Genomic DNA, 27,128 nt, shown 5'->3' with positions numbered 1-27,128 from the left:
AAGTTTGAGTATACTGAGCAGTACATATTGGGATGCTATGTTTTTGAAGAATAAGGAAGCAAAGAAATCTGTGAGGTTAGTTCTTGTTATAATTAAATTGCATGATTATTCATTTTTAGGTCCATTCATAGCTGATTGTAAAAAATGTGTGAGTTAATATAAGAGAAATCAACAGTAAAAATAGCCATCCATATTGCTCTGGTGTTGGGCCTAGTATGAAAACCATTTATTTATTACTTCCTTGTCTTATTTTACGATGATAATCTTCAGTCTCGCTGTCTCTTTCCCAGGAGAAATGCAGTTCATGGGGATAAGAAAAAAAATGGTGATCTAAACCATAGAATATTTTATTAAAGGAATTTATTGTGAACACTTTGCTTTCTTTTAAAATAAGCTTCCAAGTCCATCTTATTCAGGTTGGCATTTTTAAGTCAGAACAAATTAAAATAATTTGGATTAATAAAATACATTTTAATATTTTTTGGGAAAAATGGAAGAGAATTATTTATATTATTTTTTTTATAAAGCTCTGCTTCGGTGCTTCAGTCTTGGTCTTTTTAAACAACATCATCACTTCCTAAGCAGATAATTATCATTTTTAGGATTGCTTTATATCCTGCTTAAAAAAACAACTTAAAAACATAGTTTCCTGATATATTTACAACTGGAAATTGTACTTTAAAAAGTCTAGCATAGAAACAAAGTATTGCATATTTATTACTTCAGCTATACTCAAGTCTTTAAATTAAAACAGCTTTATATTTAATGCAAAAAATAGAAAAATATTAAAGATGAAAATATTCATGCATACAAATTTTCAGAGTGAGCAGAGATACTTTGGATCTGGCATGGCACTTCATGAAACCCATCATCAATTGCTTGAGTTGCATAAACTTTTTAAAAATTAAAACAGATGTTTTCTAAGCCTGTATAGTTACTGTGTGAGCCTAGGAAAAGGCACAGCTTATTTAAAGAGCTGCTGATAAATACAGTGAAGGTCTCCCTGCCAACTCCAAGGTACCTGAGCCTGTTTGGATCCAAATATTGCACACTACTAGTACTTATGTATATATTGAAGATACAAAAACAAAAGAAATACTACTCAGTGTGCCTAAGAGTACAGAGAAGAGTAACAAAGATGATTAGTGGACTGGAGGCTAAAACATATAAGGAACGGTTGCTGGAATTGGGTATATCAAGTTTAATGAAGAGAAGGACTAGGGGTGACATGATAGTAGTGTTCCAATATCTCAGGGGTTGCCACAAAGAAGAGGTAGTCAAGCTATTCTCCAAAGCACCTGAGGACAGGGCAAGAAGCAACAGATGGAAACTAATCAAAGAGAGAAGCAACCTAGAACTAAGAAGAAATTTCCTGACAGTTAGAACAATTAATCAGTGGAACAATCTGCCTCCAGAAGTTGTGAATGTTCCAATACTGGAAGTTTTTAAGAAGAGACTGGATAGCCATTTGTCTGAAATGGTATAGAGTTTCCTGCCTGAGCAAGGGGTTGAACTAGAAAACCAACTCTGGTCCCTTCCAACTCTGTTATTTTACTCTACTCTAACATGAAAGGCTATAAGAAAAGTGCAACCTGCCTCCAGAAGTTGTGAATGCTCCAACACAGGAAATTTTAAAGAAGAGACTGGACAACCATTTGTTTGAAATGGTATAGGGTTTCCTACCTGAGCAGGGGGTTGAACTAAAGGACCTCCAAGGTTGTTGTTGTTGTTGTTCCTCTTTTTCCTTCAATGCTGTTCACGGTATTTCTCTATATCTTTTGGTCCCTACAAACTCTTTGTTTCCTCAAGTAAACATACTTCATTGCCTTCTTGTTTACCCCTTTTTCAGAAACCACAACATGTCCTATCTTCCCCTTTCTTTTGACTCATTCACACTTTTCTGTGTTTCTTGTGTGAGTTAATTGTCTTTCACTCTGTCTGTACGAAAATAGTACAACCAGTGTACTATTTTCATAATTTCTATCCAATTCTTCTCCCATCCATTCTTCACCCTGTTTCTTCTTGTTTTATCATGCTTGCATCTTAAGAAATCTAATAACACCCAGTTCTCATGTCCATATGTCAGGCAGGCAGAAATACATTCTAGTACACAACTATTTTCACTTCTTTCAACTAAGGTTCATTCCTTGCAATAGGTTACGTTCTCCCTTCTGCCTTTGTTGGAGATTACATCATCTCTTTGCACCAGCCTTTTCGCCCACTAGAGCAAATGGTAAGAGACAAAAGAAGGAAAGGATTTTCACACATTGTCTTTTTATCTGCTGCTTATGTTCCTTTTGTTCGCTAAATTCACTCTCTTACTTCCTCACTCATAGTATTTCCTTTTGTACTTTTATTTCTGGGTTCATTTCTGGGAGGAGGGAAAAATAACTATTTGGAAGGCTTCTATGATTCCAGCTCCTTTGTCCAACTGTCCTTGTTGACTCCTGTCCTATTTTTAAAAAACACATTTTTTTCCACCAATCTTCTTTGGTTCTGCTTGATCTCCAATTGCAGAGACCTCCTCTTTGATACATACATTATTACCAGTCCATGCCATACAAAAACAACTCCAGGAGCCTTTAACAACCTCATCCTCCATTACTTTATGCTAATGCACTTTTATACATTTACAGCTAGAAGGCAGGTGTTTTAATTAAGCCCAAAGCTTCTCAATATCCATGTGACTGATGTTGATTTTGGCTCACAGAAAAAACCTTTAGCCTTCAGTCCATTGTATTATCCCAAGTTGATCACTCTATAATGGTCTAAGCCTATAGTTTGCAGCCAAGACAACTGTATTGTGGATATTGGTTTTTCTTCTCAGCATCTTAATTTGTCTGAATTATTTATGTACTCTGCTTGTGTTCAGGAGCAAATCCTCTAATATGAGCTTCTGCAAATTCAGATTCCAAATAATATTTCCAGAAGAATTTGTACATCTTAAAATTTACCATTTATTTATACATATTTAGTACATATTCTACCAAGGAACACAAATTCATCTGTTTGCTCTAGTTTGCCATCATTATGCTGGTGTATATTTCATTTTTCCTGTCAACATAAGTACTTTGTATTACTTGCAATTTTCAGATCCGTATGCCTCAAAACAGATCATTTAGGTCCAAACAATATGCCATCATCTGCATACAAAAGGATATAGACATCAACATACTCCAAAGGTCACCATTGATGTATCTTATTTAACTACATTTTTAAGACTGTAAAAATAAAGCAAAGCAGAGTCAGGAAGTGGTGACAGGAATAATTAAATGTTTGGAAATGTAAGATCAATAAAAACAAATAGCCAACTGTGTAGAGGTCCAATACTAGTTTTGCTATAACATGAGTTATAACTATGATCTGATAAGCAAATTCATCTACATCAGTTTTTACCATAATCTTAGGAAAGCAAAGAATATATGTCTGCTTGTTTAACTAAAAGTTGAAGCATATTTTCCAGAATAACCCTGAAATGAAAAGATAGAGTTAATTCATTCCATTAGGGCCCAGTTCTGTTGTCTTGAGTAGAAGAGGCAGGCTCAGTGTAGCAATCTACTGTACTTAACACCAGAAAGTTAATAGAACAGATCCAAAGATATTTTTTACTGTTATGACTCAATAACTTAACCTCTTTTGCATACTATGTATATTAATATCCTTCCTTATCTCATGTCAGGATGCCTTAGCTTTCTAATGAGATAGCTTATCTAGGCTGTTTATCTGTTAATCTTATAAAGAAGAAACAATGGCTATAAATGCCTTTCATTCTGAGAGGTCAAAAAAGGGGGGGGGTTAGATTGCTCCAGATTTAAAGACTGCTACAAGGGGTGGGGAAATTGAATGGTTAACCTTAGAGACTCTGTCTTAACTTTTTGGTTAGAAAGAGCAGTGAGGAACTTGAAACAAACTGAGGGTTCTTTTTCATTGTCCTAGATCCAAAAAAATGAAACAGTTCATATTGAGTGCTGCTCATCACCAAACCTATAGTAAAGTTGGTCAAAATTTGAATGTTAATTTTTGGTAATGAAAAATGTTAGAACAGTTAAATAGAAATAATCGTGCTTCTTTAAGCTTTGTCTGCACATTTTTTAAAATTTAAATTAAAACATGTAAATGGATGGTGGGTAATAGTCATCAGGGACTACCACCATATACATTTTAGAGACCTTGAGGCAAACAATGAGTAAGCAAGCACTTGATTCCAACTCATATTGGTCCATCGAGGAGAAAATCCAAACATTTTGAGTTTTGTTCTATAAGAATACAAAACATTTGTTATATTCTGATGGAATATTTCTAATAGGGCTGATTTATTCTGGGTTAAAAAAAGGTTTGTTTTTTATTTTAGGATTTTATAATGTTGCTTCTATGGCCATTTTAAAATTAGTGCTAAATTTACTGATGATAATGAAATGATGTTACTGTTGGTTAATCTTTTCATAATTTTTTAATATAGGTAGTTCTCAATTTACAACCATTTATTTAGTGACCATTTGAAAATCTAACAGCAAAATGATTTATGACTGGTCCTGGTCCTTGCACTTACAACCATCACAGCATCAAAATTCAGGCACTTGATAACCAGCAAAGTTGCTGCATTCTGAGGTCATGTGATTGTGGTGAGATGGGCAGCAAACAAATTTAATAATAATTTGCAACTTTTCCAGCCAGCTTCCAACAAGCAGAGTCAATGGAGGAAGCTGGATTTGCAACAACGATCACATGATTTGTTTAATAATTGCAATGATTCACTTAACCATGGCATAAGAGATCGTAAAATCAGCCGCAACTCAACCACCTTGCTTAGCAATGGAAATTCTGGTCCTAATTGTGACCATAAGTCAAGGACTACTTATACAAGTTAAAAATAACTTAAATAACTTGTTAAAAAGTTATTTGGAAAGGCAGCTTATACATTCATAAAATATTGCTGTATAGTTATCAGAAGAAATATAAGAATGTGAAATATTTGATATTTTTTGTTTTTAATTTTCTTAGCATGGTTGAAGAAAAGAAGAAACAATCTACCCACACCTGAGGTAAGATGTGTTATTACATACTGTGTAAATTGTTTAAACTATATTTTTATTATGTCCCAGGCTAAACTTCTAGCCTTTTCACTCAGGCTTTTGTCCATTGCTATTATCCCAGTGTGGTTGTTCAATTTTAATTGGAACAATAAAGATATTTCTCTGGCTTCTATACCTATGTCTGTCTCTTGAGGGCCCCCAAAAGATCATATAGTATTGCCTGTAATTCTGTTTTTTTTTTTGCTGAATTTTCCCAGGTTCTTCTTCAAGTCCCTTAAAGCTAGAAATGGCTGGAATACCTAAGTGACATTCTTTCCATCTTACAGTTAATGGTAACACTGCTACTTCTTTGCCAAATACTTTTGTCCCAAAAGACTTGGAGAAAAGTGGTGCTGGAATATATAGGAAGTGTGTGTTTGTGTTGTTGTTGTTGTTGTTGCTGTTGCTGCTGAACTTGAAGCATAAGTGATCTTAAAATCTGAATAGTGGACCTACTTCAAAGAAATTACCTATTCCTTTCCCTGCCTTCTCTCTAAGGCATGTGTAAATCTGTGTGGCAGGTCATTTGTATCTTGATATTATTATTAAGACATTTTTTTCTAAAATGGCTGCCAGATAGATTGATTTGGTTTCTGTATTAGACAGCCTCTGACAACACCTGCTGATACAGTAAATGCTCTTTGACAGCTATTGAAGGGAGGGGTGCTTCTGACCATATTTCTTATTGAAGTTATTCTATAGCAAATCTCCCTGCCCACATCTTTCGTTGAGGCAAATGACACATTATCCTTCCCCACTTCCCGCTTTTTCGGGAGGTGTGCAAAGAATTTGAAATGTCAGTTACTGTATTTTATTGAGCCTTTATTCTATTGTCTCACTTATTGCCTCCAAAGATTCATTCCCAAATCTTGCCAATATACTTAGTACTATTTTCCTGAAAACATCGCTGTATAAGCTATTGACAAAAAGAGCTTGCTTTTTTCATGCTTTCTTCTGCTCTTATCTTTGCAGTTCTACATCTGCACCAAGTAACCAGGCTAAGAAACAATAAATAAATAAAACCCTGTAAAAGTTGCAAAGGTTTTGAATGGGAAAGGATGGTCAAAATTTATTACAATCTCCCTTCTAATGGATGAGTTCTGGATCCATTACAGCAGGGGTGTCAAACTCAGTTTCACTGAGGGCTGCATCAGCATTGCAGTTGCCCTCGGGGTGGGTGTGGCCAGAGTGGGTGCAGCCTACTGGGTGGGCGTGGATGGAGTGGGTGCAGCCTACTGGGTGGGCGTGGCCAGTTATACATCATTCACATCAAAGGTGCCTGTGGGGGCCTGAGCAGGTGTGGGACATATCTGAGGGTCTCTCGCAGAAGGGGATGGGACTGGGGCAAGTGCCAAGGCATGGCCCACCGGCCAAGATAGCCACCACAAAATTGTACATTGGCTCCTGGCTGGCCTGGGCCAGGGCCAAGGCAGAGGGGGCCGTTCCCTCACTGTTTCCAGGATGGCTTCGTGGGCCACATGAAACCACTTTGCAGGCCGCATCCGGCCTTCGGGCCTTGTGTTTGACATGTCTGCAGTACAGCATACTTCCTAAATCTTGCATTCTTTAAGTATGCTGGAGCCTTCATCATCAACATATTTTAAAATACCGTATTTTCCAGCATATAAGACGACTGGGCGTATAAGATGACCTCCGACTTTTGAGAAGATTTTCATGGTTTAGAAAGTCATCTTATATGCCGGAAAATACGGTACTTGGCTGTATGAAATTACAGTTACTAGCGAGCTATAGTGGCTTTCCTTGTACATTATACTAACAGTAACCTATGCCGTAATCATTTCTTGATACTGCTGCAATGCAGTCAGTCATGGAATGCCTCTGAAAACTATTGGAAACTGCAGTTGGTATAAATTGTTGGTGGGTATTACCTGCCAAGAGATTTTTACAACTGTGCTTTGAGCCCTGCATTGCTTTCCAGTTATAATTCGGAAAGCTGATCTATAAAGTCCTATACAGCTTGTTTCTAAGGTATTTGCAGGATTGTCTTCACCTACTAGAAACAGCCCTTCTGGTAGGTTCTTGGAAGCTTCCGGTTATACTGTATGCTACTTTTGCAAAGAAAGAGAAAATCGAGACCAGGAGATGCTATTTGTTGGTTGCTCCACCAGGAATAGAGAATAGCTTTTCATTGCAATTAAAACTCAAGTTTCAGAAGCTACTTGAGATGGTACATTTCTGTAAACATGTGACTACTTGATTGTCTACATGTTCGGATTTTAAATTTAACCGTTTTACTTATTTATCTTATACTTTGGTTGTGATTTATCTATTGTTGTTATTCTGTACTTGTTTAAATTTGATTTTAAGTGATGCTTACTGTGGATGTTTTAATTGGCTGTATGCTTTTTATTGGATTGCTGTAAAATGTGATGAGTCTGTTGACTTAGCAGAATACAGTTAGAATGATAGAATGAATGAATAAGTGTTCATACATTACGCCAGTGTTTCTCAATCTTGACAATTTTAAGGCATGTGGACTTCAACTCCCAGAATTCCACAGCCAGCATTGCTGGCTGTGGAATTCTGGGAGTTGAAGTCCACATGCCTTAAAATTGTCAAGGTTGAGAAACACTGCATTACGCTAAGCCAAAAATAAGCAAGCAGACAAGATGATTGAATATAGCTTAATGCAAGCATGTCACATGACATCATGTGACGTATTGCGACCTTTTCCCCATTGCCTGCAATGGTGTGGGCACGGTTTTGACATGATGCATCTGGCCCGTGGGCCGGCAGTTTGACATGCCTGGCTTAATGTAATTGTGACACTTACCGTAGTTTGTTGAATTGAAGTAAGCTCTGGTAGTGACATTTGGAGAGTTTTCCCCAATACTGTCTCTCTTGGGACCTGCCATATTAAAAATACTAATTCTATTAAATCAAGAAAAGCCAGAGGGAAAAAACAGAAGAATTAAAAGAAAGAAGGGAAAATTATAAGAAAAAGAAAAGTTTGTGCAAGCAGTAGTAATTCTAGTTCAGTACGATTCAAAGAAATCGTATTAGAGGTGTTCAGTTTTAATTTTCTTCTGTGCTTTTGCATAAAATACCTTCCTCTACCATGACTCTTTATAGTTGCCTGCATGTTCTCTCGCTGTAGGCAATGACTGTAATAGCTAGGAGAGGTAGGAAGAGTTGTCCAACACATTGAGACTGTTGCCATATTTGGGCTGGCTGTTACAAAATATCTTTTTATGAGCCATTAACTTTGGGACAACACATAGCTTATTCTTTGTATCTTTTTTTTCAATCAAAGTCCAAAGATCAGAAAGAATTGACCAAATGGGCTCCATCTAATGCTAATAATAAACAATTCCAAAAAGCAGATGAAAATATCCTGAGGGGATAGAATTTAATATGCAATTGAATTCATTAATATGTTTCTTAGCTGGTGTGGGATGTCTAAAATTGATTGAAAATAGAAGGTACTTTTCATTTCTAATGTACTATGTGTTTGCTCCGCAATAATAAAACTAAGTGGATTTTGAATAACACAGTTGGATACAAGGTGAAATGTGAAAAAGAAGAAACTTTTTGTGACAGCTCCTGTCTTCTTTCAAACTATTTCGAGCATTTCCATAATTATTTGTTTTGACAGCCTTCTTGTCAAGAAAGGAAAATGTACTTTACTGAGTAGTAATAAGCATAAAATTTCAATTATTATCTCCTCATCATCCCTAGAAGAGAATAATTAATTTGAAAATTACATTATGTTTAGTTATCATAGTGTATGCTCATCTTCCTTATTTGATTGTAAGAATATTATTTCAGAAATAACATGAGAGAAACTAACTTTAATCATGGTGATTCATTTTCATTGAATTCTAAGTTCCTATCATCCAACTGCAGGATGGTTAAAGAATTATATTTTCGGTGACACTTTAATGCATACTTTCTTTATGCCTTGCCTGTTTATATATTCTGTTTTTTAAATGTAGTCTGCAATATTTTGTAGATTAATTGACTAGATTAGTCAATTAAAAGCCTTTTATTAATTTCTCTATAATTAAAACAGCAGGCATATTTTCTCAGTTCCAGTGAATGGAACTGGTAGAGTGGTAGACGCATGAAATTGTGCCTTTGTAAGGTAGTACCTAAAGCATATAATTTATGCTTCTTGTTAAAACTAAAGATTTGCTATCCTTCTGAATCATTTGAAATGGTACTAAGCTATGGTTTGCTTAACTATTGACTATTTATTAATGATTGTCTGAATTTCCACATGTTAAGCAATAAACTGCCCAACAGTATATAATCTAATACTATAGTGTAGTATGGCATAATGAGAGAACCTGGCTTTAACATTAATATGTGAATAAAATTCATTACTGAGATAATTATCTGATGATAGTTCAAGAACAATAGTTTACAAAAACAGAAATGCAAACATTTACTAAAAATTAATTATTGCTTCCTGAGTATCTCTACCTCTCTAGCTAAAAAGCTAAGCTGCCCAGATTTATCCTGTGGTAAGATGGGTGATAGATAGATAGATAGATAGATAGATAGATAGATAGATAGATAGATAGATAGATAGATAGATAGATAGATAGATGATAGACAGACAGACAAGGAAGCTGTGGTTATACAACACTTTGGGATTTTATTCTGGTAGAATTGTCTATAGGAAGCATTTTATTCAAATTCTACTGTAGAAAAATTTATTCTATATTTTCTTACTAATTTTATCCAGTTTGAAAGCCTCACAAGAGTCATTTGGATAAAGGCATGTGCTGCCTTGGGAAGAAGGCCTGGCACAGCTAGCAGCTGTCTTCTAAAGGACCATGCCAGGCATGTCTTGTCAGCAGTGGGAGGAAGAAGACGGCGAAGGTTCACTGGGGGTGGCCAGGTCAGTGGGGTACAGAGTGGCAAAAGTGGAATGCAGAGTAGCTAAAAGGACAGAGCTAGGGGAAAATGGGTGGAGAGAGTTTAATCACCCTCATGGTCATAAGTATGAGCAGGCTGCCAACCACCTGGAATTTGATTATGTGACTTCAGGGACACTGGTGGCCATAACTTTGTGCACCGGGCATAACTACAGTTCCTTCAATGCCACTGTAACTTTGAACAGTCACTGAACAAATAGTTATTCAGCAAAGACTATCTGTAATATCCATCTGAGATCATTTCTCTACCCATATCAGATACATCGTCAAACATGGAAGATATCTGGTAAAATTAGCATTGTTTTATTTTTCATCCTTTAGTATGCCAGGGGATCATTGTAAATGGGTAGTATGACCCTGAGAATTATTCATTTTGTGAATCTTCATCTCCTTCTCCTTCCTCTTCCTCTCTCTTTCTCCCATACTTGTTCACACTCTAAAATTCTCTAACATCATCTTACAGCTCCAATAATCCTTTCTGTTAACCAGTTACCCAATAAATCAGACTAAAGTATTTCCCTTACAACCACCACAGACACATTAGATCAGGGATGTCAAAATGCCGGTCCTGCAGGCCGGATGCATCATGGCGAAACTGCGCCCACCCCTTTGCCAGCAATGGAAAAGAAGTCATGATATGTCACGACACGTCATGTGACGTTGCGAGTTTGACACCCCTGCATTAGATTGTAAGGGACTTTTATGTTTCCCTTTTTTTATTTGCTGGAGCTCTTGATCTATTCACACATTGGTTCAACATTTTGTTTAATTATCTTATTTGGCCTTGTTTGCTTATCCTCATTTTTTGTTGCTACAGTCACTTTTAAGTGTTTCTATTGGTGATGCAATTATTGTCAGTGCACTTTTTAATGCCTCTGATCTATGGAGGTTTTCTTTTTGCTATTTGGGGAAAAATTTTAGAAGACTAGGCCAGAGATTTTTCTTGGTGCAAATAAGCTATGTTGAGTGTTTAATGCCTTTTAACTCTGAAATTAAGTCTGGATAAGACCTTTTGTCTCTTAAGTCTTTTTACCTGGTATTGGATATGGTAGCAATTTTTGCTGTACAAATGTTTTTGTGTGGGCATATTAAAATGTCTTTCTAATGCATTATAACTTAAGAATATACAAGCTCTGCAAGACACAAGCCAAATGCTTTTTTCCCCAAGTTGTTGATTAGTTGCTTTTGGAGGCTTACAGTATGATGGGGAAGGCAGTAACATTGTTCAGCAATCACCATTCAGAGCTATATGGCTTTTGATATTAAGTGTAATATATACCTGATGAGATGAAAATAATCTTATCTCATATGAATTTTTTGTACAGTATCATCCTTTAAAACTGGCTAAGTTGGTCACTAACATCCATTATATTCAAAATGCTTGATGTGATGAATTACTTCATCCATCTTGAGTCTTCAGTGGTTTAGTCCTTGCTTGTAAAGATAAGAATAAATTTTTATTCATATAGCCAATAGGGCACATAATTTGGTATGTCTTTAGCATTCTCCCACCATCATTATTTTAATCAAAACTACCCAGATGATTGTAATTTTTCTTGTGCCTTATTTGGTCAAGGCGACTGTCTGGATGCCCTTCTTGACACCTATGTGGAGTTCCCAGCAGATATTTTTTTCTTTGTGCCATAGGAGAAAAATATGTTGTCACTTCTAGGATTCAACTCTCAGACTTCAAGTGGGAGATAATCGTCTTCATCACTATGCCACCATACCACTTGTTATTACAGTAGTCCAGTTATATTAAAAAAGTAGTTGTCAACTAAAATTAGGTAAAGCACCGGGTACGGATGGTTTGACATCTATTTATTATAAAACTTTGGTAGAAGAGATGATTCAACCTTTAAGACAGCTTTTTAATAATATATTACAGGGTTTAGAGATTCCCCCATCATGGGGCAGAGCCTTTATATCTTTAATTCCAAAAGAAGATCAAGATCTTACTCTACCAAAGAATTATAGACCTATATCTCTTTTAAATGTAGATTATAAGATTTTTGCAAAAATATTAGCTAATAGGCTTATGAGGGTTTTGTGTCAGATTATACATAAGGATCAAACGGGTTTTATAACTGGAAGGTATATGAAGAATAATGTCAGACAAATTATTAACTTATTAGAATATCTAGATAAAAATAATCAAGTCTCTGCAGGATTGATATTTCTAGATGCTGAGAAAGCTTTTGACCAATTGAATTGGCAATTTATGTTAAGACTAATCGATAAAATGAACTTTGGAGAAAAAATTTCACAAGCTCTTGGTGCTATTTATCAAAAACAAACGGCACAACTTATAGTTAATGGGGGCTTGTCAGAGGTTTTTATAATAGAAAAGGGGACTAGACAGGGATGTCGATTGTCACCTTTGCTGTTTGTTTTAACTTTGGAAATATTGTTGATTAAAATTCGAGAATCACAGCAAATAAAACGAATAGAAGTTAACAAAAAAGAATACAAACTAAGAGCTTTTGCAGATGACTTGGTGGTTACCCTGTCCCAACCTACTCACTCCGTAATAGAGTTATTACAATTGATATATCAATATGGACGGGTTTCGGGTTTTAAAATTAATAACAATAAGACTAAAATATTACCCAAAAATATGACTAATATGGATAAGCAGATTTTGGTTAATCTGACAGATTTTGAGGTTGTTGATAAAGTAAAATATCTGGGGGTTACTTTATCTGTCTCTAATGTAAAATTGTATAAAAATAATTATGAAAAGTTGTGGGTCAGGATACAAAGAGACTTGAAAAATTGGGAGAAGTTGCAATTATCTCTTTTGGGAAGAATTGTGGCGATTAAAATGAATGTCCTGCCTAAATTCCTTTTCTTATTTCAAATGATACCTATCTTAAAGAATGAGGTCAATTTAAATGAATGGCAGAAAGGTATCAATAAATTTATCTGGGCGGGGAAAAAACCAAGAGTAAAGCTTAAAATTATACAAGATATTCGTGAGAGAGGTGGACTCAAGGTACCGAATTTGAAATTGTATTATGATGCTGTGGCCTTAACATTAATTAGTGATTGGGTTAATTTAACAAATGTAGAAATACTCCTCTTGGAGGGTTGGGATTTACTTTTTGGATGGCATGCCTATTTAATTTTTAATAAAAAAGTCGACCGGGTTTTTAAATCCCATATTATAAGGATTTCTTTACTTCGGGTTTGGAGGAAATATTATAGAAGTGATTCTAAAATACCATTATGGGCTATACCTTGGCATGCGATAGAGGGGATAAGGAGAGGAGTTAAGATGGATAGTGTTTCTTATGCACAATTGCTTAGATGGGATGGTAAAATTTGGCAGTTAAAATCTTCGGAAGATTTAGCACAAGAAAATATTATATATTCATGGTTTCAGTATAGACAAATAGCGGACAGATGGAAGATAGATCGTAATGTGGGCTTGCTTAGAGAAGATGAAAATTTTGTTAAACAAGTAAAAGATCAAAGACGAATTCATATTAAGAGAATTTATGGGTTGCTAGTAGAATTGGACTCAGAACCAGAATTAATTAAAGAATGTATGATTAAATGGGCACAAAATTTTGGTGAACCAGTTCTACTAGATACCTGGGAAATTATCTGGGTGAGAAATGTTAAATTTACACAAGCCCAGAACTTAAGGGAGAATTTTTATAAAATGTTTTATAGATGGCACCTTGATCCACAAAAAATGTCTCGTATGTATCCCGACTTACAGCCCAAATGTTGGAGATGTGGTTGTTTGGATGCTACTTATTACCATATTTGGTGGTCGTGTAAAAATATAAAAGCCTTTTGGATTAAGATATGGTGGAATATTCAAAGAATTTTTAGAAGGAGGGTAAAATTTACCCCACAATTGTTTTTGCTAGGTATTGTTACCGATTGTGATACTAAGGAGGTTATATTGATGTTAAATTTAATTACAGCCGCAAGGTTGTTAGTAGGGCAATACTGGAAGAAGGAATCTTTGCCTACTTTGCAAGAGTGGTTTTTTAAAGTATCCTATCTGGTGGAAATGGCAAAGATTTCAGCCTTTTTAAAGGATCAATCACAAGAGAAGTTTTTTGTGGTATGGGAAAAATGGATAGATTTTATACAACATAAGTTGGATATAAAAAAATATTACTTAGTTTATCAATAATTTATATACAAATTTTAATATTTTATAGATTGTATTATTTCTTTTTCTTTTTATATGTTTTATTATTATTTTACTTTCTTATATTTCTTTTCTTCTTTCTTTCTCTTTATTCTTCTTTTTTTTAAGTATTTTCTTTTTTTTTCTTTAATATTTATGTCTTTTTTATATATACATATTATTGTTAATTATTCTATTAGTAGTTTAAGTAACGTATTTAGACTTATCTATGGTTTATATTTTTTTTTAAGAATTCAAAAAAATTTAATTAAGCCTATATTCAGCTCTGGGAAAGTTGAGGGAGGGAGGGAGTGGGAGGGTTGGGGTGGGTTGGGGAGGGTTGTTTTTTCTTATTTTGTAAAATTTTAAAAATTTTCAATTAAAAAAAAAAGTAGTTGTCAGCTTTCATACAATGAACAAATGTTAAATATAGCTTCCACTACACTTAACTATAACCCAGGCAGTTTAAAATGGTCTTTGAAGTCATGCAGTATGAACTTTTGAAGGTATTTATAAAACATTTTATCTCAGAATGAACTAAGCTTGGCCGTTTATAGGCAATTACGCTTAGAGAAATTGGAGAATGTATATGCACACATGGATGTGTTCTGTACAGAAGCAATACTCAAATGTGACTCCCACTTTTAATAGGATTTCACCAAGGGGAAAATGCAGTGTGGAATAGTTTGGAATGGCTGCCTCCCATGTTGATTGGGAACAATGGGTTAGGGGAAGTGGGATTTCTCCAGTCAAGCTCCACATGAAAGTGACTCCTAAGCTATGACAGTAACACTGGCTGAGAGTTCAGTCCTAGGTAGTGATGGATGTTTTGTCAGGAAACTGCCTCATCTTATGATGTATAAATTTTTCTGTAAAAGTAATTTCTACAGCAGATAGCAACACTAATCAACTTTGGTAAATCTGGGAAAAAAACTAAGAAGGGTTGGACCTGATTAGGACTTGGACGGATGACCAAAAGGCATGGTTGTAGGCTAGATGAGCAAGTTAATAATATTTTGAAAGAATGCAGTGACAATGGCTAATCACCTCCATACTGTTACCAAGTGTGATATGTGGATTTGGTTCTATATTGTGATTATGCTCTCTCAGAACCAATAAATTAGGTAAGATTATTTGCTAGGGGAACAGCAGCCGTTACAAGCTAATTTTCCTAATAATCCACCTTGCAGCATTTTCCACCCTTCCCATGAAAAGGAATAGGAAATAATTATATAAGCTGTACAGATGAAATGCAATAGAATCTCATGCTATGCTATTGTGCTACTCCTCTGTAATATCTGGTCAGTGTCATCTTTCCCTTGAAGGCCAAATGTTAGAGAGGAGGAGCCTTTGTTCAATTAGTATGTACTCCTTGTGGGTCTGACCTTTGAATGCTAGAAAAATTAGAAAGTTAATTGAAATCAGTTGAATTATTTTCAGCTAGCATTAGAGACCCAATAGGTTTATTACATTGTGATTATAGAAATTCATTTATTGTCCAATCTCAGTTTCATTTTGATACGGGAATTTGGTTTCCTTCTGAGTTTGGATTTGGCAAATAGTCCTTTGATTAAACACGTTTAATGAATTATATCTTGTTGCATCCTTTGTAAAATTATTTGGTACATTTGCTCTTTATTCTTTTTCTATTATTTTCATTTTAAAGAAATACATGGTTATAAATTTAAATGATGGGCAGTCAATATTTTAAGTCCTTGTTTTGAAAAAGTATTGCACCATTTTCAGTACATTACTTATATTGCTACATAGACATTTCATAGCGCATGTATTAGAATATTGTAACTTGAAGACAGGGGATTATAGGATACTTTGATGATTTTGTTACTGTAAGGGCCTAGATACTTACGAATCCTTCATAGGCCACCTTGAATACTCTCTTGGAAGAATAGTGACCCTAAAAAAATAATGTGTTGCATGCCTCTAAGAGAAATTATGGTGATTGACAGCCTCTAGCATGCAGGATATGATGATCTTGGACACATATTTAAAACAAAAAGTAAAGGAATCTTAAGTTACCCATAGCAAAATTCTGAGAACTGTATTAGGACAAAGTATTTTATTAAGCCAATTCAGGATTACAAATGAGTGCACTTTTCAGTTCTCGAGAAGGAAGAAGTTCACAACAACAACAAAAGCTGGAGGAAGAGAGGTTTAAGTCTGCATTCAAAGTCATATGCGGTAACTCATCATACTGAAGCATGCATTCTAAGCAGTTGATTGAACGAAGTATGTAAGCTGCTTCTCACATGGTGCTAGCTATAAACCATGGCTCATAAACAGCCAGTGATTGGGTCTGTATGTTGTGCTAACCTAAAAATAAACATGTTATGCTATCTGAAATCAAGCTCCAGCATAGGTTGAGATATTTTCCAAGCCGTAATTAAGACAAGTTTACTGGAATGATGAAACAAGCAAATTTTAAATCTGTATTTCTGAAAAATAGAAAAGGTAGCTATTACTTCAAATTAATCTTCATAATTAAATCAAACAAGTTCCTTCATGGTTTCACTTAAATGTTTAAAATCCTCTGAATTGCTATCTGTTTATTGATGATTAGAAGCTCTTTGTGGACTTTTTGTCTAAAAGAGAATAAATGAACTTGTGATTTTTGGTTTTATGATTAGCTAGATCAGTGGTTCTCAACCTTTCTAATGCCGTGACTCCATAATACAGTTCCCCATGTTGTGGTGACCCCCAAGTGGGTGTGGCCACCAATAAGAGGGAGTAGGACAGCTAGGGAAAAGGAAAAAAAATGGCGGACAGCGTGGTTTGGCGACCCCTGTGAAATGGTCATTCGACCCCAAATGGGGTCCCGACCCACAGGTTGAGAACCACTGAGCTAGATTGTGAAGAGTTACGATATAACTTTAGAGAGGTCAGTGTAAAATTGTAGCTGCTACTGTAGAGAAGATCAGAGCCACTTCCTTGTATCACTTTCTTTTCTATTTTTCTGCTAAGTATTCTTGTGCATCTTTAGCTTTTTCTTTATTCTTTTGACTCTACAGTATTTTAGTAGTCCCATTCTGGTGTTTAAAATTTTCATTAAAAATGTATGTATATGGTATATTCTTAATTGGTATCTACTGATAGAAAGGTTTTGATCCACTAGCTCAGTGTTTCCCAAACTTGACAATTTTAAGGCATGTGGACTTCAACTCCCAGAATTCCACAGCCAGCAACGCTGGCTGTGGAATTCTGGGAGTTGAAGTCCTCATGCCTTAAAATTGTCAAGTTTGGGAAACACTGCACTAGCTCATCTGTGGAATGGGAATGAAATTTGGAGGCAAGTCTGCCATGCTCTTCTAGAGGGATCTCAGCAATTCATGGTAGGGGTTGCCCAGAAAAGTGAAAATTAGCATCCTATACTCCAATGAGTTGAATCTGGATGAAGTTGCCTATACTGGGGCTGCCTTTCCTGGTCTCTTCAAGTGCTACTTGTTGAATGAGGTAAGCTCTTATGTTGGAAAAATGAAAGCAACACAACCTACCCACTCAAGGCTCATCTCCTTAGCATTCACTGTTTCATTCAGTCAGCTCAATGTGTTACATTTTTTTTCAGGAATGTATCCAGAGTAACAACTACAGAAAAGAAATGAAAGCTAAAGTTGAAGATTTGGGTGAAAAAAGCAGACTCCTACAGGCCAAAGATCGTGAAGAGGGTCTTGAGGTAGGACCACTTCAAACACAGATTAAAGGACATGCATCTGCTTCCAACTACAGAAAGCCTGAACACTCAGAAGATCCTGTTAGTACAGCAAATACATTTCAGCCTGGAGCCTGGATGCCTCCTAACCGTGAAAAATAAAAGTCCCCGTGCAAAGCATCAGGAAAGAGACATCATTTGGTTAATGAGCAGCATGAATGAACACACTTTTTAAAATTCCGTATTATATTTAAAAGCTTAGCAGCATTTTCAAAATGCTTAGATTCTATTGTTTCTTGTGGAAATGTTTAATTGCTTTTTATAAAATGTCCCATCTCTAATTCTTTTGCCTCTTAAATCATTTGATGTTTTCAAGTGAAGTTATACTTCAATAAAATTTACTGCTGCTGTAATCATTACATGTTACTACATGACTATATATGTTCTAGCTGTTAATGTTAAAAGAGCGTATGGCATATCCAATGTATGCTATACATACAGATACTCTCTTTAAATCCGTTAAACTATTATAACTTCTCATATTCCAAACTGCTTAATGTTGAAATTTAGTCATTCACATAAGTTCACAGCTTCTCCTAACATATTAAAAAATGATTTGTTTATGGAAGTGGATCCAAATGTTATTTATGAAAAGTAAGCAATGCTATAGTTATTTATTCGCTAATTATGTCTAATAAGATTTTGATAAGGTTCTAAATGTCACTAAACACAATAAATTATTTAGAAAGGGATACATTACAGTTAAAAATTTCCCACTGTAAATAAATGTCAGGACTTGTGCAAGTTACAAAGCTAATTTTAACATTATTTATTTAAAGTAGAAATTTAACGTTTCATAGCTTAACAAGTCAATAGCAATGTGCAATCATGAGCATATTTAAATGTCCTATACATTTTGTTTAAAATGCATACTTGTGCTTGGCATCCTTTGCATCAGGAGATGCATTTATTAGTTTCCTATCCTACATAATCCCTAACTTTATTCTTAGATCAGTAAACCAATGTTGGTTTAGTAATCATAATTTCACCAAACCAATGTCATAAATAAGATACCTCTGTTATATTTTTAAGTAACTGGATCTAAAAAAAAATAGGCTTCAAAGTGTTGCAAGATTTTCAAAGATGATGTTAAGAAGCCTTGGTTTTTAAAGAACTGAAACAGGAAGGCTTGACTAGAAATATATAAAAGGAATTGCTAATCGTTTGCCCACCAGGCATGAATCTTTGCCTTCAAAGGCAAGATACTGACTTTATAGGGAGCCATAATTTAGAATAAGAAGCTTCTATAGCAACTTTATGAAAGCAGCTGAAGGGGCTTGCTACAGGAAGAATGATGCTTGCCATTTGACCTAAACTGGCCAAAAGTCCCTAAAATTTGCCTTCAGTCTGCTTTAGCTAAACTAATAAACATGTGAGAACATTTGTAACTATTCATTCTGGTTGTTACAAGACTTAGTGATTGCCTACATTCAACTGAACACATTCACTATTGCTTTGTCCTCAAGAGTGTAGCCATCAAAAATATAATGTAACACAAATGAGAAAGTATTATCCAACAGCTATGGCTTATGCACAGACTATTCCAGTAATCATATTTTATGTTCTTTTTTTCCAAATACTTTGTAAATAAGGTTGCTGTCATTTACATTTAACAAGGATAATCTCTCGAATGATAATTTTAAGCTATCATGGATTGTATAATTGAGACAATCTGATTCTTACAAACCATTATGCTAAAGAATAGTGAAAATACTGGTTTTCAGTATGAAATCGGGATTCTTCATAATGTAGGAAAATTTTACAACAAAATTATATGCAAATTATTAAACAATTATTTTCTGTAGTATAAAATCATAAGACAGATTTTAATGAAAATAATAATTCATATCTATATAGTTACGTTATACATTATAAACTTACATTTTGCTTATATCCCAGGTTAGAAAAAAATCAGATTTCTTAAAAAAGCAATTAAAGTTCATGACCACAGAGTTTAATAGCACAAATTAAGGATACATTATTCCAGGAAAAAAATCTGTCATGTCCCATTTCTATAAGGATACAATAACAAAAAAGGAACATATATAGTAACGGTGCATTGCCAGAAAAATTTGGCCCAGTGAAATTGAATTCTTAGTCCTTCTTTATTCGTTTAGCTTTTATAATATTTTCTTGACGTTTTTGTTTCTTTTTTTGTTCCCGTTCCTTCACTTCAATCATTTTTGCCAGTTTCCATGATAGCACTGCACTTGCCAAGAATAGAGGTGTTAGAGCAAGGATCACTGTTGTAAGGAATCCATATGGATCTTTTGCAGCCCATTCTACAATATATTCAGCCCAAAATTTGATATTTTCAAACATCCTTCTTGCTATCTAATAGGGGAAAATCCTAAAAAAAAAAAAAGCATACTATTTTTCACAGAAAATTAAACAGATAACAACTGAATAATGCAGAAAGAAATTCAGAATAACCGAGCTGAAAGTGGCGTTGGAGAGGTCTTCTAGTCCAACCCCCTGCTCAGGCAGGAAACCCTATAACATTTTAGACAAATGGTTGTCCAATCTCTTCTTAAAAATCTCCAGTGTTAGAGTACCCACAAGTTCTGGAGGGAGGTCATTCCACTGATTAATTTTTCCAACAGTCAGGAAATTTCTCCTTAGTTTTAGGTTGGATTTCTCCTTGATTAGTTTCCATCTGTTGCTTCTTGTCCTGCTTTCAGGTGTTTTGGAGAATAGATTGACTCCCTCTTCTTTGTGGCAACCCCTTAGATATTGGAACCCTACCATCATATCATCCCTAGTTCTTTGTTTCATTCAAGACAAGATATACCCCTACTTTAGTATGTGAAATATAAATTTAAAACATCCCTTCATTTTTATGTTTAGGCTACAATGGCATTCCTGAACTACTGCAAGGATATGTCTTCCCTGCAGGGATAAGCAGCGAGTTCCAAACATATATGCTGTGAATTCTGCAGCCTTGATCAATAATGCTATACCCAGGTAGGAAAATAATAGATCAGTGAGAATCCAAAGTTTCCCTGATATCTTCCCAAATCAATTTCTAACCTTTGCTAACCCTGCAAACTGTCTTGATTTCACTGGAACAGAATACCCTCATTTGGAAGAGGAAACGGGTATAAGACAATATTTTTTTAAAAGCACAAAAGTTGCTCTTCCCTTCATTTTGCAGTAGATCTTTTGCCTTGTCAGTGATTCTAATGTCATAGCACTTCAAAATGTTAGGTAGGATTGCTGTCTCTTTAGAACAGGGGTCTTCAAACTTGGCCCTTTTATGACTCATGGACTTCAACCCCCAGAATTCCTCAGCCAGGCATGCTGGCTGAGGAATTCTGGGAGTTGAAGTCCATGAGTCATAAAAGGGCCAAGTTTGAAGATCCGTACTTTAGAAGATGTCAATCAAATTAATCAAATCAATTGATTCAGATTATATGGAGCCTTGAAAGAGCACTTTGTTTCAGTTGCGTCTTCACTTCAGTGGAATTCAGCATTCTGCCTGTAGGCACTTCTGTGCAAAAGATATTTCCACTAAAGCAAAATGACCAGGCAAAATATTGAGTGTCACTTCATTCCAGCAATTGTGTTTTAAATCAAGACAGCTCTGCAAAGCACCACCACATTACACTATATTAAGCAACACATTGATTCAAATTAATGAGAAAAACTACTTCAATACAAACAAAAACTTCATATTACAATAAAAGAACAGAATCTCCTGCAAAACAAAGACTTTTACAATATAGGTATAACCAAAAACCCCACAAGTTTGTAAGAACTCTTTGATGGCCAAAAACCTCAATTTTTTAAATGGTCTTAAAGAGGATGGAACCACATCATAAATTGAAGTTGAGATGATTGCAGACATTTCACCGCCATTCTCTCTTCATCTTAGGCAGAAAGACATTGCTAAATCAGATACCTCTTCAACTAGCATGACTATTACCACCATTTTCAAATCCTTTTAGATGTAAAAGAAGAGGCAGAGCCGGGTGGAATTAAGAAAGTGATCAGTCTGGACTTATTATTTGCCATAAGTGATCCAAGTTCAGCCCCCCCCCAAATTCCATTAACTCTTATCTTGCGCCAATTTTGTATTGACTGTTAGTTGATTAGAACTGTTTATATAGACTTCAGCAATAAATCTTCTAAACCAGGGGTCCCCAACCTCTGGACCGTGGCATTCCCCTCCACTCACACTAGTGCCTGCAGCCGTTTGTACATGATGCATGCAGGTGCAAAAGGACAGATGTGTGTGGCCCACTTGTACATGCACAAACGGGGCCACGGAGAGTGCGTAGCCATATGCGCATTACAGCAGCCCATGCTGCACACGAGTGGGGCCGCTAGTGCCACACCAGTGCAGATGGCCCCGTTTGCGTGCACGTGCACCAATTTGGAAGCTGCTCTCCTTCCCTCCAGGCCGTGAGCCCAGAAAGGTTAGAGACCTCTCTTCTAAACTGAAACTTAACGTATGGTCCTGATCCTTTGCGCCTGAGACTACTAGCTTAATTTAGTTTATTGATTAGCCCATAGGCCATATCAAAATACAGAGTTCCAAACTCAAATTATTAATAAAATCTTATAAAAACAATTTAAAATGAAACTGAAGTAAAATAAAATAAGATAAAATTATATTTCAGTATCACCCCTGCAATCTAACTCAAATCAGTCCCACATATGCCGATCTCAGCTGAACATTTTACTCAAGTACTATGCCGTGTTAAATGCTGTTTTCAGAGTCTGCCCGCATGTAAGGTATGTTGTTTTAATATGGGGTTTCCAATGGGTCATTTGTTTAATATATGAACCAAGGTACCTGAGTCTCCCCCCCTTATACAAATAACAATCAAATAATCAACACTACTAGAATAACAAGAACCCTGTATATTACAATTAGAAATATATTTACAATTCCTCCAGCAACATAAAAGGTGTCACAACTTACCCAAGAGGTCAAGAAACTCCAGTGTAGCAACACGTCAAAACTGGATATTGTTGTCATAAAAAACTATAAGAAAAAACATTGGGAAATTTAAAGTAGCTTCTGATTGTAGAAGTTGTACAGTAATACAAAACAGTTCAAATTGTGGTATTAAATAATACTCCATACTGTACAGATAGACAATGTATGACAATTGAGCACAAATTTCTGTTGCTAAGCGAGACAGTTAGTGAGCTTTGTCCCATTTTAAAACCTTTCTTGCCATAGTTGTTAAATGAATCACTGCAGTTGTTAAGTTAGCAACATTGTTGTCAAGTGAATCTGGCCTTCCATTTGACTTTGTCATGTCTCAGAAGATGATCACATGATCTAGGATAGGGGTAGACAACCTTGGCTCTTTTATGACTCGTGGACAACTCCTAGAATTCCTGAGCCAACTCAGGAATTCTGGGAGCTGAAGTCCACGAGTCATAAAAGAGCCAAGGTTGCCTATTCCTGATCTAGGACATTGCAATCATCATAAATACTAGTTGCCAAGCATTTGAATTTTGATCATGTGACCATGGAGATGCTACAACAATCTTAAGTGTGAAAAAGGGTCATAAGTCACTTTTTTCAATGCCATAACTTTGAATGGTCACTAAATGAACTGTTGTAAGTCAAGGACTATATATATCAAAATATCAAAGGTTCAGTTGCTAAGTTTCAGATAAATTTTAAAATATTTTAAGTGCTACTTAAAAATGTGGAACTGATTAGTAATTTGCTAAACTGTTCACAAAAATGGCAACTTCCATAAGTGTTCCATCTACCGGTATTAAACTTAAGGAAATTGAAAAGAAAAAATAGATCCAGTGAAACAGGAAAATAAACATTTTCCCTTCAGGCAAATTTCCATAATAAAATGATAATTTAGCACAGTGGTTCTCAACCTGTGGGTCACGACCCCATTTGGGGTCAAAAGACCATTTCATGGGGGTTGCCAAACAATGCAGTCCACCATTTTTTCCCCTTTTTCCTTAGCTGTGCTACTCCCTCTTATTCTATTGGCTTTTGAAAGCCAATAGAATAGATTCTATTCAAGAATCTATTGGCTTTCGAAAGCCAATAGAATAGACTCTCTTGAATAGAATTGTCCAGGCTGTCTCTGCCCTGCTGAGCCCGCCAAAAGTCCCAGTCTGCAAACGGTGCTGCAAGTTGTCTGCAGCTAAGGCAAGCTTTCTGGACGTTTCCACCCCTCCCTGCTGAGCAACTACTAAATGTAAGTAAAAGAGGGCCTGGGATGGGAGGCCGGCGGGCGCAGGGAGGGTTGCTGGCGCGCGTGGGGCCCGGCGGGTGCCTTACCTCCCTTGGGCTGGGCCAGCTGGTGGCCCAGCTGGTGATCGGCCTGCGCCCTCACTGCTGTGTGCCATGGCCACCCAGGAGGGCCTGGGCCTGCCTGCTGCTGCACCGAACATGCGGTGGCCAAGGTAAGGCTAGCGGGGCAGCGGCGGGTGCGCGTGGGACCCGGCGGGTGCCTTACCTCTCTTGGGCTGGGCCAGCTGGTGGCCCAGCCGGTGGTCGGCCTGCGCCGTCGCTTGCCAGCTATGCCTTGGCCGGTGTAGGGGGTGGCACCAGACATGTGCGACGCTCCCGGGCCGAGGCGGTTGCTGGGCAATGGCCTGTGTTCAACCTCGGTCTGCCCAGCGTGCGCTCCAGCCCAGGAAAGGAGGCAGAGCGTGCGCGCCTCCTCCTGCCCCGCCCACAGGGAAATACAGGTAGTCCTCGACTTATGACCACATGGTTGGGGGTCGCGGCATTAGGAAGGTTGAGAACCACTGATTTAGCACAAAAAAACTATAGCAACTTGTTCTTTTTACTTTTTTGAAGAAAACATTTAAAATGCAATTCTAAATAGATTTTTGCATAAGCAAATTTCATCAAGGCAATTAATTGAACCAAATGTGAAGACTTGTTTATGGTACATCAAACTGCATGCAAAATGTTGCCAAGACTCAAGACAGACTTTAAGACCCCCCCCCACAAAAAGGCTGCAGTCAATATTGCATACATTTGAACAGTCCCATGGATTGCAGTGGAAATTATTTCTAATAAGCATCCATTGTGCCATTTGGAGTCCACCCATTTATCTAAAAAATTGCCAAGGTTGAAAAAACACTTCCTTAGCCTCCCTGCTTATAGTGCCTAGTGAACTACATGAACAACTGTCATTCCCTACTTTCTTTTAATTTTGAAATCAGATGTTTTGGGTGATGGAAAGGTTGGTTCTCAGGAAGTACTCTTAGATTCAACTGACTTATTACTGGAGTTTAGAAGGATTTGCAAGCAGCGACATGAATACAGCTGTAAGGCCATCAGTTCCTAACATGAAGCCTCAGGAATGACGCAATGACAAACCTGTATTTTATTATATCCATCCATCTAGGCCAGGAACACACCTAAAACTCCTGCCTCCTATTTCCCCCCACCAACACACACACACACAGACACACACAGACACACATGTGAGTTGGGCGGGGCTAAGAAAGACTGGCCCAAAGCGGAGAGGGCTGGAAATTACGGGACATTTGCTCCACTGACTTCTGCTTCGGATCTACTGCGCCTGCGTGCGGAAGACTTCACCTGTTGAATTTCTGCAAGGGGGTGGGATGCGACAACAAAACATTGGCAACCGTAAGAAAGGTGCGGGGAAGGTCGCCTGCGACTCTTCAGCGCCCCCCACCCCCCCGCTTGGACAGCAAGCCGAGGAAAGGGACCGGATCACCGGGACCGCCCAGGCGAGGAAAGAGCCGAGCTGGGGCGCGGGCGCGTCTGGCGCGTGCACGACGGCGAGGCCCCGGCCCGACGTAGCGCGCGCGGCCACCTTCCCTCCTTCCTTTCCTCCCCCGATGCGGGACGGCTACCCATCCTCCTCCGCCCCCCAGATCTCGGCTCGAGGGTTCACTCACCCGCCAATCGGAAGGAGGAAGTAAAAGGAAGGCAACTTCCGACGGGAGCCCGCCTTCACCGGTATTCCCGAGCGGATGTGGAGGTGAAGAAAGGATTTACGTCATCCCTTCCGGGTAGGAAACCCCGCCTCTGCCTTTAAAGGAACGGGATTTCTTGGGGCAAGCAGAGAAAGGCAAAACCTAACCCAAAAAATCAGACTTGCACTGCGCCAGGCATAAACGCCTATAAATGCTATTATGAATACTAATATTAATCTTAAGTTTTAATGTTAATACTATTAGTATGGAAAATAATAGAGAAATATATGGGTGCGGTTGGATTGCTGGAAAGCCTTCCAGAAGCTCTGGTGGCTGGGGAATTCTGGGAGTTGAAGTTGCTGAGGTTATCTGGATCTTTTGTAGCCTTAATTATGGCTAAATGAAACTGAGCAGCAACGCAGCCCAGTAAATATTTCCTCCACCCTTTGATTAATAAAGACAGCTCTTCAGATAGTCCTCAATAACTGTCCAGTCTTTTCCACTTTTTATAAATCCCAAATCGCCACTCCTTACTTGGCAGCTTTTGGAGTAAGAAAAGACTGGCTGAACCACTCTCAGATCAGAAAAATGTCTCGTTGTTTCGATATGCATTTCCCCCCCCCCCCATTTTCTTGGTTTTGCCTGTCTGGGGAAAAAGAAAGCAAATTGAACCAAGAAGTGAACTACTTTTTTCTACCTCTGCACTTTTCTACCTTTGTAAGCCCAAGCGGCATACTCTACGAAGGGCAGGAGAGCCGGTGCAAGCGCCGAGCATGAGCGCTGGATGGAGGGAGTGGACGTGAAGGGGGCGGCGAGCACGTGGGACTATTTAAGGCGGAAGACGTCTTGAAAAGGACGTGGAGTCACGAAAAGCTGCTAGAAAGGCTAGTGGAAGATGTCCCACCCAATAAAGTGCAACTTTTGATCGAGTGAAATGCAAGGATAGGGTTTACTTGTGGTATCCGAAGCAGAACATCCAGATTCAGTCACGGTTTTGTTCCATACAGTATTAAACTTGTGAACTCCAAAGCTTCCCCCTTCCGTTATGTATTCAAGAGGGACAGTGATTAATATTTATGTTACTTATATGTAAGGTTGTAGGTATATACATGTTGTATATAGTATGTTTAAATGTGTGTTACGTATGTGTACACTTTGAGAACAAACAACTAAATTTCTTTTTTAATGTGTGCCATTGTGCCCACAGTAAAAAATGACAAAGGTTTATCATCCATCTATCTACCCACCCAACCATCCATCCATCCCCTTGTTGGTCTCAGAGGTATTCCATCCCAGCAAGAATTCATGGAATTCAGTTCAGCCCAACAAGTTCTGGATCTTCTTCCAATCATTCTCGTTTCATTGCTGTTAACGTTTATTTTTAACTC

General features: G+C 37.2%; 2 protein-coding genes across 3 annotated transcripts in view; one reads left to right on the top strand and one right to left on the bottom strand.

Moving 5' to 3' along the window:
• The window catches only part of NDUFAF2 (NADH:ubiquinone oxidoreductase complex assembly factor 2), a 46,243-nt gene extending 27,825 nt beyond the window's left edge, over nucleotides 1–18,418 (top strand). Inside the window, exons 3-4 of the mRNA XM_039319935.1 lie at nucleotides 5,002–5,042; nucleotides 17,707–18,418. Coding sequence (XP_039175869.1) covers nucleotides 5,002–5,042; nucleotides 17,707–17,952 — 287 coding nt within the window. The 3' untranslated portion in view covers nucleotides 17,953–18,418. The remainder of the gene's footprint in view (nucleotides 1–5,001; nucleotides 5,043–17,706) is intronic.
• Nucleotides 18,419–19,657: 1,239 nt separating this feature from the next.
• Nucleotides 19,658–25,819, bottom strand: SMIM15 (small integral membrane protein 15). Of its 2 annotated transcripts, none has more exons than XM_039319995.1 (3): nucleotides 25,723–25,819; nucleotides 22,778–22,840; nucleotides 19,658–20,200 (listed from the first exon to the last, which is right to left on the bottom strand). In XM_039319995.1, exon 3 carries the CDS (start codon nucleotides 20,170–20,172, stop codon nucleotides 19,945–19,947), a length of 228 nt encoding a protein of 75 aa, XP_039175929.1. In that variant the 5' UTR covers nucleotides 20,173–20,200; nucleotides 22,778–22,840; nucleotides 25,723–25,819; the 3' UTR covers nucleotides 19,658–19,944. The 2 variants fall into 2 exon arrangements, with proteins under 2 accessions (XP_039175929.1, XP_039175938.1); XM_039320004.1 differs by lacking the exon at nucleotides 25,723–25,819 and adding an exon at nucleotides 25,355–25,407.
• Between the last annotated feature and the right edge of the window lie 1,309 nt (nucleotides 25,820–27,128).

Source organism: Crotalus tigris, unplaced genomic scaffold, assembly GCF_016545835.1.
Source record: "Crotalus tigris isolate CLP2741 ecotype Arizona unplaced genomic scaffold, ASM1654583v1 scf7180000017604.1628558, whole genome shotgun sequence".
NCBI lineage: Eukaryota > Metazoa > Chordata > Lepidosauria > Squamata > Viperidae > Crotalus > Crotalus tigris.
This window is presented reverse-complemented; position numbering and strand designations above follow the sequence as displayed.